Below are 13,942 nucleotides of genomic sequence, written 5' to 3' on the forward strand. Positions count from 1 at the left end.
CTGCACTTGTGTGACTGTGAAACGTCTGTTGTCAAAACTATGTCTTATGGAAAACATTCTATATATTTTAAAGTTTTCTTATTGCCTACATGTAGGAGAAAATATGGGCAGTGTACAGAATACGGGCACCACATCCAGGCATGACATTTTGGTTAATTCCACGTGCATTTAAATAATTTTAAAAATGAGAAAAAATTTTTTGTCCTGCAAAAACTGTGTTGTTAAATCTAGATGTGATAACTACAAAAACACAAAGAAAATATTTTTTGTACAATGGCGAAAGCTGGAGGATCAAGGCCCAACCTAGGAGTTCATCATCCGGGGGCTTTGTCAAGGTCGCCGCAAGCGTGGAGATTCTCTGAGCATTGTCCACTTCGTCCGTGGTGACGGGCTGTGTCTTGAAACGGGAGGACACCACCCTCTTCCGCGCCAGCGGCCGCTGGAGCGGGGCGTCCGCCGCCTTCGGGAGAGTCTCCTCCTTGATCTTCTGGTTGAACAGCCTCACCCGCTCGGCAAGCGTGAGCTTCGACGGATCCTCCTCGTCTCTACCCTCTACGTGAACCACAGCACGGCATGCACAGAACCAAGGAGAAAAATGAAATGAAGACGTCTTCAACAGTGCAAGACTAAACATAACCAATGAAAATAAATCTTCATACAGAATAATGCTCAAAATATTCAGAAAAATAACTCAAATGCAATACTAATAGCAATGTAAAGCTACAAAAATTATAAATAGTAAACATTCCTTTAAATAAAAGCCAGTACTTGAAACTAATGCATGCATATATATATATATATATATATATATATATATATATATATATATCGAAAAATTGGTTTTTCTATCCCAATGAAATGGAAATTATGTAACTTCACATTTGAAATATATATATATATATATATATATATATATATATATATATATATATATATATATATATTTTTTTTTTTTCAAATGTGAAGTTACATAATTTCCATTTCATTGGGATAGAAAAACCAATTTTTCGATGTAGTCACTTTTGTACGAACATTAATTTTGGAAAACTAACACAATGCATTTTGTTGTGATCACAATTTCTACCATTGAAAATGCACGAAATTCACCACAATGATACGTGAATGGTGAAAAGCTGAATGGATTTTAGTCAATGTACTTTTGCTACAGGAATGAGATATTGCATTTTTATTTTGCTTATGTATGCATTTTATTGAAAATACTATGTGCATCACAATATATGTATGAAAGTTTTTCAATCTCAAGCCATTTTACAACTACATTCACTTAAGTCATGCAAAGATAAAAACTGAAATACACATTACATAAAATACATTTCTTCAACTCACAACGTGTCACAAAGCTAACAGTAACTAACCAAGAAGCAATTATTCTGCCTTATTCACATGGAGCATGCAGTTAGTGCAGTACATTACCTATAAAACTAGCTAGCGACGACACCAAGGAAGTGTGCCAACCTGCATGAAGTATGAAGGACATGCTACATTTCGGCAACACCAACATAACCCTAGCTACACTTGACAGCCCTTCTCAACTATTTACAGAATGTTTTAATTGACAGCAACAAAATAAATGAAAATGTTTGAACACTTTTACCTAAATTGTGGTAATCTGAATTTAAATTTTCAATTATGACTAAATACTAATAGGTGATTTAGGTGTAATTTATTTTTTAAAGTTAAATTAAAGAAAAATTCTAGTTGAATAAACCATTGGATATAGATTTTTTTTAAATTGTTTCTCACCCCCTAGAAATGTTAAATATAGCAATAAAAAAAAACAATACTTCAATAGATGCATGATAAAAATGATAGTTATAAATGAAGACATAAGAAGCAAGTGGCTAAATGTAAATAATTAGGGCTTTAGGGCTTTATAACCCAATAGCATGAGGTTTTTTTCTATGCACTCTTTAAATACAGATATTCTTTTACAATTTTTAAAAGCTGACAAAAAGTAAACTACACCAGTCTTGTCTTCTTGAATAAAAGAACAGAAGCATAGCCTAAAAAAGGAGAGATGGGAGGCACTTTTTTTTTTATAGCATTGTCTGCCAAAATTTTATAAAAGCCCTAAATTAATTATTACATATTTTTAATTTCAATTTGGTAGTATAAAGTAAAGTTGCTATGATCGAAATTAACAAGACCAATTTCTAGAGTAGCTCACAATACTTCTCAGCTGGTTGTAAACAGCAAAGAGTGTTGAGGTGTATGCTGCATGAAACACAGATCACACACTGCTCTGACCACCTCCCCCCTCCACTCCTAACGCAGAAAACTAGGGACATGTGATGCGCACCATCGCACATCCACGCCCGAGGTGTGTGGTACTAGGAAGATGCACCAAGTGGTGGGGAGAGCCAACCAAAATGTTGTACTGTCAAATGGCACACACGCTGAAGTAAACTCAAAATGACTTCAAAAGCACCAGGCAGATGAAAACTTATATTTTTAATAATAATAATAATAATAATAATAATAATAATAATAAAAGCTTGATAAACAAGGGTAAAAACCCTATTTTGAAAATACACTAACTCAATGTATTTTTGACAATCATCTTGTATAGTTGAGAAGTACTGACATGTTTTAACTAATCCATCATAAAATATAAAAATAAAAGTAATATTAGTAAGAGAAAAAATATAACTAGGTAAACTAAGTTTTATAAGAAAACAAAATTACTGTTAAAAGATTTTATGCACACTGTACTTACAAGTAAATAATAAATTGCAATGTTATCAAAATTGAGCTGAAAATTATTAAACTGATATGTAGTAGAGCAAGTTAGAAACCTTTTTATTTCATCTTTTTTTTTTAATCCAACAAATTTTCTAGCTATCACAATATAAATGTATTAGCATTTTTTTTTAGTATAAAGGTTTTACTGTACATAAAATATATATGCTCTTAAAACTAAGCATGCAATTTTTTTGATAACTATAGAATGCTTTTATATAATTGCAAATTTTATTTCTCAAAGTTATGAATTTCATTAGTATTAGTAGGATTTAAAATTTGGCAGTATTATATTCTTAGTATAAATACTAACATGGAACAAAAATTATGTATTAAACTAAAAGACAAACAGTTTCATTATTAGAGGATTCATCACAGCTGCTAAAATTGTGTGATGCAGGGTCTCGCGGTTCCAAGTCTCAATGGCGTAATTTTAATACTGAAAAGAAATAAAAATTTTTGATAAATATAGAAAGGTATAAGGAAGGTTCTTAGTAAATAATTTTTTTTTAATTATTTGGATTAAATACGTTTTATCCCTCATTGAAAGTACTATTTCTGAGCTGTTTTCAGCGTGATTTTCAGAAGTTCTAATTGAATATTTCATAAATATTTTTCATTGGAAACATAGTGTGAACCTTATAAAATAAATTTCTTTCTGTGTCTTCACTGTCAAAATCGAGATATTTGATGAAAATTATATATTTCTAAAGTAATGCACACATTGCTGGGCAAAAAAGATGATCGTCGCGCGGGAAACATGGTGGGAGGTAGAGAAGAGAAGAAGAGGTGTAGACAGTGAGAGCCCTCCCTCCTGTGGAGCTGCTAAGCTGACCCCTGCTGGGAGCAGGACTCTGCCCGAGCCTGACAACAATAGGGAAGAGTGCAGGGGGTGGGGGGTTCCACTTCCTGTGGAGCTGTCCCAAAACTGAGGTTCGCAACTCGCCAGAAAAAGTGTAGCTATCAAAGGCTCGGAAGTCTAGCAAAGCCAGATTGTTTTTATGAGCATACAGGAAAAAGATGTGCAGGCCAGAGGTACTAAGTATGGAAACACTTCTAAAATTTCAAGTAGTCAATCAATATGCTAGTGAGTGAAGGAATTTGCGTTTTGACAAATAACTCCCATAGCTCAGCTCGCTGGAACAGTAACCTATCGAAACTATGGTAGAAAAGATTATAAAATGTGTGTTTATAATATTACGTATTAAATTAAAGAGCATTATTATTTGTTTTTCTCGGTTGTGTAAAATAATCACTGCCAGGTCGAGATGCAACCATAACCTAACTCCAGGCCATATTACAGAACGTGCCCAAAATATATTACAACTACAGTAAACAGTAAAGGTACAGATCGCAGCTGTTTTAATAAACGGTGCCTTGCGTGAGGCTAGAAACAGTTAGGCATTGCAGAACGAGCACGCTACTTGACGTGTCTCTTTACAGCATTTTGTTTTGTGTTTACGGTACATGAGAGTGAAGGAAGACAACAAAAATCAGTGTCTGGTTTACACAGGATGAATGGTATTAATGTATTATTTTAATTCTTATCAACATTTGGTAACTGAAAAATATTTCACAGCACAGAAGATGCAAAATTAATTATTTACGCGCACAAATACATGTGATGATTTTTATTGTGATTATATATTTTAATTCTACATAAAGTAAAAAACTAAGGGCCATAGACCTTTCTATGTGAAGTAACAGAACCCGTCGATGGATTGTGATATATGTAATAGCAATTATTTAAAAAATATTATTAAATTTATCTTACATGCATTATAGTGTACATAATTTTATAATACGTTTTATAAAACAATTAAAATATTTTCCCACTGTCGAGTTTGCAACGTTTTACCAACCACACTCTTGCTTCTATGTGTCTTGCACGTTACCACTCTGCTACCGAGTTAAGATATATAGGCCTGAACGTAAAAGAAACTGGGGGTATTGAAGATTTTTATTGTAATTTTCTCAAGTATGTTTTAAGTAAGGATTATTGCTTATTATTATTAAAGTATATAAAATGTTTTCCAGGAAATTTTTGCTATCATAAAGTTTCATCTGACAAACCAATACGCTTGGTATGTCCCCCAACATTAACGAATTCGAGTGTATACCGCCTGACGCGGGCCCGCCAAATCATCAAAAAAGCGAGCTCTGCGATTGCGCAGAAGTTTGTGCAACATATATGTCATGGATAGGACACCAAAATCCATCCCCTGAAAATAAGGGACTGACTGTGTCCTATTTAAGGGTTCTGGAGTGGCAATGCGCATAAGGAATAAAGCTGGGGTACAGATGTAGCAGATTCAACACCTGAACCCTAATTTGTGTCTTGGAATACTAGCCTACATTAAATTATTTGATCTCTTTCCCATGCGGTTCACACAACATAGGTTACTAAAATACACTCTCATAGAATTATTCATACATATCAGTTTGTTAATTTTAATGTTAGAAATATTTAATACTTCTTACAAACGATAGGAATAATTCTTTCTTATTTAATGTACTGTTCGGGGTAGACGTACAGATCAGTATGAAAATATGGCCTGAATGCAAATATTTCATATTTATCAAAAATTTAAATAAAACATAATGTGATTCATAAAACAGATAATAGGAACATTAAATTAGCACATGCCTTGTTACATTGATTTACCATTAAGCATAGTAATAGTTATTCATATTTAACATTTTATTGTTTTTGTTTGGCACTAATTTCAATTGGAAATGTAATTTGAAAATGTGGTATGTTATGATTAAGTCATTTAATCTGATATTTTGATAACGGCTATTTTTTCATCCAGTTTTGCAAGTATGCATGAGAAAATCTATTCAGAGAATGACGTCACAATACCGCATTGTTGGAAAGCTAACTTGATTTGAATGTGGAGAAGAAAAGGAACTTCATAAAAATGACCTGGTCTAGTTTGGTTAGTGCACGCAATATTGATATTATTTGCAATAAATTCAGGAGTAGTTCAGCAAGACATATTACTTTGATTTTATGATGTTGATAATTCAGAAGCTCGAGTATTATTATTATTCAGGTAGATGTCTGATGTTATATTAGTCAGAATTGTGAAGTTTCTACAATCTGCATTTTCATGAGGTAAGCCTGGAATTTCAAAGGAGGCTTTTTGGATGCCATGAAAGTGACTTGAAAATTAAGAGACCAGAAGACTAAAATATGTCTTCATGTCTTTAGTTCATTATTATCATTATTACTATTGACTTAAATGAAAACATTATTAAGGTACATTGGAAAAAGTATATTTTTCACATTATTATTTTTTCGTAACTAGTAGCAAACCAGCAGAACTAGAGACACTGATTTTCATGTTCATCCATGAGATTAATAGCCGAGAGTAGCAAAATTAATTCATATTAAATTAAATGCTCAAAATAACTACAAACCTTATTTACAAGATAAATCGAACTGTCATACGTTAGAGTGATATAAACAGTTGCATATAGATATTACTGCATTTACCACAATAATTTAATGTTAACGCGTGTGTACTCGATATTACATGTAAACACAGTAAAACACAAATACAGAAACGTATCAATTATAAAAATTATCTGTGCAACTATAATGGGCCTGATATTAATGCCTGTATTACTAAAAATTAATATGTTTCTATGGTTGTACACATGTGTGTTCTTTTGTTGTTCGCATGTCATACTTATAAAAATGTAGATGTATAGCACAAGTTAATACCATCATATTTGCAACCTAGTATAATTTTGCTAGCAAAAAATAATTTCAGATATTACCACTGTTATAAGTTAATACAATACCATTATTTGCACACATCTATATAAAAATAATTAATTTAAATTATATCAGCTGAAATTTATTATTTTGCTATTATGTACACTTGATAGCTTTAGAGAGAGATAGAGAACACACACATGCTCATGTGCATGGGCGTAGATCCCGGGGGGGCCAGGGGGGCCCGGGCCCCCCCTGGAATTAATGGGCCCCTCCTTGGGGGGCCCACTTCGTGATTTTAAAGTTAATGGTGTACACAGCATATATATCAGATTATTATTTACAACGACGACAGACACTTTGACATGCTTTATATTCCTACCTTTGAGTTTCGTAGTTATTTTCCCCTACCCCTTCTGCGAAAGCCATGGTATGGAGTTTTCCAGTGAGAACTTTGAAACCCTTTTTTCCTAGAAACCGTTCATTCCAAAGGACGAAGCTAGGGTAGGGTTCCGTTAGCATTTCCTCCCCATTGATACCCACACTACCTTGTCCTCAAACGACAGTATTATAGGTTTCAGGTAGTCTGTTTTTAAAGTGGTTTTGCTCTCGTGTGCGCCAGTCTTCTGCTTTCTTGGCAAACATCAACATGGATAATTTCATGACGCGGAAGAAACGGAAAACAGAATCTGATTTTCACCTGGTAAGCTTGAGTGTTTTATAAGTAGTGACTATTATTTAGGTAATATATTTTATTTAAGTGATTCTGTAACGTTATTTTTCCAGTAAATAAACAACTTAATACTTTAACAGTAATTATAGCAGAATTTAGTTTATTTACGAACTGAAACTTATATACCATTACTGGAATATTTTTTAGCTCATCTCCATTCTGTAAGGCTAGCTGCTCTGTACGTTACATGTGAATATACAGGGAATAATTTTTTTCCTCGTCAATATGGAATTTAAAATCACTCCCCTTTTATTATCAAACGATAATTTTCAATATTCATGGCCGATAATCACTTTATAACATTTGTTATTTGATAACTGCAACACTGCACGAGTAAACAAAAGTAAGATTGAGAAAGAAGTATTTAAACGTTACACATCCGTATTTAAGTTAATAAGGAAGCAAATGTGTCTCTTTAATAACTAATCAAGCGGTATATTTTAACTAAATAATATTCACTGCCAAAATACTGATTATACTAAAAATAAGCCGAGAAATGTATGTGGTTCAATTAGCTGTAGGATAAATTTCATAGTTCTATCTACGAGATTTTTCATTTGTGTCATTAAGTTTTTTTTTTTTTTTTTACCTGGTTGATGCCTTTACTAAATAAAAGAGTCTTTAAGGGTTTTAATATGATTCGATTGTTCATTTGATGTTGATCCGTTTATTAGCTTTGGAGCTTTGGGTTTTTAGGGCGCATCAAAAACTGTGAACAAAGAATTTCACGAACAGCATTTGAATCGCAGTAATTATGTGATGTGGCATAAAAAACCCGACAAAGTGCGAGTCGAACTCGCGCACAAAGGGTTCCGTACCATTATCTATAAAAACGGCAAAAAAAATCATGTGTTGTATGGGATTGGGAGCCCCTCTTAAATATTTATTTTACTCTGTTTTAGAATTTCTTGTTATAGCGGCAACAGAAATACATCATTTGTGAAATTTTATTCTGTTTTCACGTTTGTTGTATGGGAGCCCCCTTAAAATTTGTTTTATTTTAATTTAATCATTTATTTTAAAGTGAATATATAACTAAATATTCTGTGAATATTTCAAGCGTCTACCTGTTGCCGTTTTCAATATCAAGCAAAAACGAACAAAAAAATCACGTTGGTTGCATGGAAGCCTCCTTAAATATTTATTTTACTATGTTTTTAGTATTTGTGTAACTATCACGGTTCATGAGATACAGCCTGGTGGCAGACGGACAGACAGACGGACGGACAGCGTTATATTCATGTATATTATTTTAATAGATTTTTTCATGGATATTTTATGTATTTAGGTTAGAAAATTATTCAAACATGTTTGAGAGATCATTTCTTATAGTCATTAATTAATAATTACTAAAACATATGTTGCTCTGCTTTATTGTTAATATCACTTACGTAAAAATAAAGTGTATAACATACGAGCTTATCATCCAGAGAAGACTTGTTTCGGTTGACCTCTAGCGCAAAATTCTTAAACCACAGAATTCACGGGCCCCCCCTGGAAATCCTACAGATTTGCGCCCATGCTCATGTGTATAAGTACAATATGAGACACACTTTCCACCAATATCTATGTTGGGAGTCATTACAAAAATCAGAGCAAATGGCTGTTAAAAAAAATTGGTTTTCAATGAAAAGTTATTCAGGAATTCTATCTGAAAACAAAACACAGAAAAAATTATTTCAAAGTGGCTGAATCATTGTGTCCATCATCAAGAAAAATATGGAAAACGTGGAATAGTCTGAGAACTTTATATAAATAAAGAACTTATAAATCAATGTAATATATACGCAATGTACCTGAAACTATACTCATTTAGCTTATTTCAGTACTACCGTGAAGGTGTAGTAAATATTTATATGAGGTCGGGGGAATTCCGCATACTTAAACAGCGTCCATCCATATCTTATAGTCACCAATAATAATATGTTACTACCCTATGCTACACAAATTTATGTTATTTTAATACCACAAAAGCATATTTAACAGATTTCAACTTGAATCTAGCTTTTATATAATGTTTGCTATGAAAGGTCTTCACAACTAAATATACAATTCAGTCCTATGTCCGCTCAACATATGACATTATATTCACTTGTAATCTCAAAATGTTAATAATCCAGTATGTGTGCAAGATTACCACCTACAGCTCTAAATCCTCAAGGTTTCCCTTTGAAAGTGCCCAATCTCAAAAGCCAGACATGACTTACGAAGGTTACAACCTAGCTAAGGAAGGATTTTTAAAATCCTTACCCTCTACATTTGAAGATCAGAACTGCAGAATGGTACCCTTTTACAAAGGGAGTGCGGCCTGTGGAAATAAACTAGGAGAAAATTGTTGACAGCTTCTAATTTTGGCACTATTTGTAGGCGTAAACCACATACTTCCTGCCAAAAATTGGTGGCTACATTGTTGTATGAGGATTTCAATACAGATCGATGCTATGATATGGGGTAGAGATCACGAAAAAGAGGCAGTGAAAAAGCTGGAAGAGACTTGTGATGTACAAGTAAAGGCATGTGGACTGTTTGGTGATGATGAAATACAATTTCTAGGGGCCAGCCCAGATGGACTGATTGAAAGAGATGGTATTGTGGAAGTAAAATGACCATCTTCTGGAGTAAAGCCGGAAGTTCTAAGTCCTGATGAGTTAATTCTTAAAAGGAAATGCACATTTTGGAACATATCGAGACAAAAAAACTGTTACAGACATTAATAAGAATCACCATTTTTTCTACCAAGGTCAAAGGCAACTTCATGTGACAAGGCGTAATTACTGCATCTTCGGGCTCTGGACTCCAAATGGAATTAAAACCACAAGTATTGACAGAGATGATCTGTTCTGGAAGGATCAAGTGGATCAGCAATTGACAAAGTTTTACTTAAACTGTATGCTGCCAGAACTTGTAGAGCCGCGACGACCGCGGTCGTTGCCCATACGAGATACTAACTATATTACAAAAGCTATGAACGAATTTGCTGCAAGACAACACAAACTTAGTGTCAAGAAACCATCAAATTCCAGAAGAAAAAGTGTACAAGCTTTTGCCAACAATGATGAACCCGAATCAAAGAAGACAAGAAGAAATTTGTGTTTTTGAATTTGATTTATCACCATTCATAATGAAATCGTCTCATGTAAGTCATTATAAATATACCACATGTTACACTCACCTGAACTTTACAAGACGTTTGCATTTGATACTTTAGTACAAATGCATGATATTGCTGTATTGTTTTTGGGTATGTCATTTAATGCATTGTTCAGTTCTTAACCACAGACATACATTTTCAGTGCGATAGTGTAACTTATTAGTTATGTGCTTACTAAATTGCATGCGATAGAATTTCACTAAAGATAAAATCGTTGTATCAAGTTTTGCATAAATTATTAACATGTACATTTTGAAAAATTTTTCTGCTTGTAAGAAAGGTTTCATTTTGCAATAAGTATACGTTTGATGTGTTCTAACTTGCTATTTCAGCATTGTTTGGGGAGAGATTCAGTCTCAAAATTGTATATATGAAATAATCCAATATTCGATAGATATGTGCGATATATTCCTTTAACATTATTCGTATTTACATTTTAATAAAAGATAATTGCAATGTCAGTGTTAACATTTTTATTTTTGTATCAAGCATTTAGGGGGATATATTCTGCATCGGTGAACTCGGCTGAGTGTATTTCAACCAGTACTTAATGTAAGAAGCCATTTTATCTAGAATGTATAAAAACAATAATTGAGAAATGAATGCTTGTATAAAGATCATGTGTTTGTTTATAGGTACTAATAAGTCTGCATTTGTATCTGTATTTGATAAACTATGTATGGTAAGTTTGAAATTGGCTGGCACATTGTGAGGTAATTCCTCTTGCAAATGTAATAATGTTTGGCCGATGATAAACATGATAAGATGTCGGAGTCATTGATAATCGAGACTTCAAGCGACTTCATAACAAATCAGGAACATTATGGTAATAAGCAAGAATTTACTAAAATACATTAAGTAATCAAATCAACTAGAAACATTTTAATAAATGTTTTTGTCTTGTTTCGGAGTGCGTTGCAGCCTCCATCTTCAGGTCAGCAGCAAAAGTCGCTTCTTACCTACTGTTACTCTCAGTAACCTACTACCTACTGTTCGTCAGTAACCTACTACTTGCTGTTACTGTCAGTAGGTAAGAAACGACTGCTGCTGCTTCCCTAAAGATAGAGGCTGCAATGCACTTCGCAACGCCGAAATAACTTCCGATGTGACGCGGCTAGAACCCAAAGGCAAAGCAATGACCGTGAAAGCGCGCGATATTTATTTTAAAGTGTTGTTTGATAATGTTAATATTTTTAACAGTTAAAATTGCCATTCTGTAATGGTTTTATAATTTACCGTTTCATGTTTATCTCTCAACAAATAAAATAGAGGGTAATAAGTTTACAAAATAAGTATAATTGATTTATTTTTATTTGGTTTAATGCAAAAGTGTCTGGAATTTAATAAAAGTTAATGACATATTTTTTTAAAAACATTCTTTAACACAGATAATTTGCACAACTATAGATTGTGTTATTGTTAGGTATGTAAAGTGTATGGTTTGAATATTGCACACAAATTTTTTTTCACTAGTTATGGATTTTATTAAAAAAAGTTTAGTCAACAAAACTGTATATCTATTTATATGCATTTTTTACTTTCACAACTGTGTAGGCGATTTTTAAGTATATCTGTAAGAGAAGTGTTGTACCCGTTTTTATTATAAAAAGTCTGCAAATGTATTAAATCTAAATAATATGTTATGAAACAATGTTTTGACATTTTTTTATTTTGAATATAATTTTTAAATTTTATGTGATAATTTTTCGTTTATCACTTCATCATGCATTACAGATACCTTATGGAAAGCTTTGAATGATTCACAGATTTATTTTTTGTGCGGCAGTAACTAAAGATGATACAGAAAATTACAATCTGGCGCAGGGAATAGAAACATTGGGAACTTCCCCCCCCCCCCCCCCCCCCCACCCTTTTCTTCTTCATGGTCATCCTCAACCACTTTACCCAAGCCATTGAAAGACCTTGCCAAAACCCCCCTGCATCCCAGACCACCCGCTGATTTTACAGCTCATCCTCGCTTGCCTTGCTCCCCACTGACTTTCTCAACCTTCCTCCCACCACGTCACGTAGGAATACTACCGAAAAGGCAGAGCAGAAGTATTTTCCCTATGATGAATCCTCTTAAAAATTATCTTAGAAATTATACATTTAAAATTAAATTAACCAAAAAAATAAACCACCAGATACCCAACCTGTAATATAGACCAGCGAGCATATTTATACAGAAATAGAGACAAAAACTTTGTAAATTAACGGTTCTTCTGTTAAATTATTTAATTACTGGTAAATATAGCACAGTATGTAATTAGTTGTTTTAATTTTAAGCACATTAAAAGGAATTTCAATCAGCAAAAAAAGGTGCAAAATCAGATAAAATAACAAATGAGTAATTTATAGAACTGGATGCTAGGAACAGGTAACCTGGTCACTGTTCAAAGTTTTTGCACAAAATATTTTATGCTTGAATATAGCGTTGCAATATATTGATAATATCAGTTACCATTATATTTTGTAAATTACAGTAAATTATATTGTAATAGTTATAACTTAATTTCGTTAAGTCTCATGTTCTCAAGAGCCAACTACCAAGTCAGGTGGCTACTGTGAATCCTTTGTTATACATTCAAATTTAATATTTTACCAAATATTAAATTATTCCCAAATATTAAAAAATTTTCTAAAAAAATTTTTAAACACACAATGAAAAAATGTGTTTCATAATAAACATGAGACCAAGAAATTTTTTTGCAAAATAGTCAAATCAAAGAAGAGAAACATACAAATAATTGTTGATTATTTGTTACATATAAAAACCATGTATGTATGTACTATTTTGCAGAAAAAAATAAATAAATTTATGAACAGATTATATTGGTTTCATGCATGTTACGCTCATGCCATTAAAATTATTTTTGTGAACGAGTTCCATTAGCTGTAAGTATTGGGGTGACATTTTTGATTTGAAATGTTTAAAAGAAAAACTATTTTCCATTCAACATTCTGGAATACTTGCCACCCCTTAGCAAATGCAGTTTACATGCCCTCTACTTCTCTGAACCCACCCTCCCAAGACACTTTGGTGACCGAAACTAGTTGACACAAACTGCAGGTACTGCCAGACTTTCATCACAGCTGTTTGGGTAGATAAAAGTTTATGGTTTTATTTTCAGGCCAATTTTTAAAACAAGGCATTTCGGTGTTAATGTTTTTAATTTTTTTATTGACATTTTTGAATTAAAATGGCTACCATATTTCTGAACAATTATTATACTTAAATATTCCATGATACTTATTTATGCAAAACAGTGTCATTTTGACTTATGTATGCACATTTACTTTATGTTACGAATAAAATAAATCTGCAAAATATTTCTGGGTTCGAAAAATATTGTAAGGTTGTAATGTAAAAATGAGTAAGTTGCAAGATTAAAAAAAGTAAACATTTTCCAAGCTATTTTCATTAAATTGTGGTACTAAAGTCATGCTAAATAAATTACTTTCATTGAAGTTAATATTTTAAACATTTGTCATTAGTTACATTTTGATAAGAAAACGCTAATTAATTTTGATTATAATTGCATTTCAGTGCTCTATGGTGTATCAACTTGAATTT

At 32.6% G+C, this 13,942-nt stretch overlaps 1 protein-coding gene across 5 annotated transcripts in view; it reads right to left on the reverse strand.

Annotated features, from left to right (window-relative positions):
• LOC134546213 (uncharacterized) overlaps nucleotides 1–13,942 on the reverse strand; it is a 720,520-nt gene that overhangs the window by 196,835 nt on the left and 509,743 nt on the right. For all 5 annotated transcript variants that reach the window (XM_063388829.1, XM_063388828.1, XM_063388825.1 and 2 more), the window contains one exon: nucleotides 304–552. In XM_063388829.1, coding sequence (XP_063244899.1) covers nucleotides 304–552 — 249 coding nt within the window. The remainder of the gene's footprint in view (nucleotides 1–303; nucleotides 553–13,942) is intronic.

Source organism: Bacillus rossius, chromosome 1 (assembly GCF_032445375.1).
Source record: "Bacillus rossius redtenbacheri isolate Brsri chromosome 1, Brsri_v3, whole genome shotgun sequence".
NCBI classification, from domain to species: domain Eukaryota; kingdom Metazoa; phylum Arthropoda; class Insecta; order Phasmatodea; family Bacillidae; genus Bacillus; species Bacillus rossius.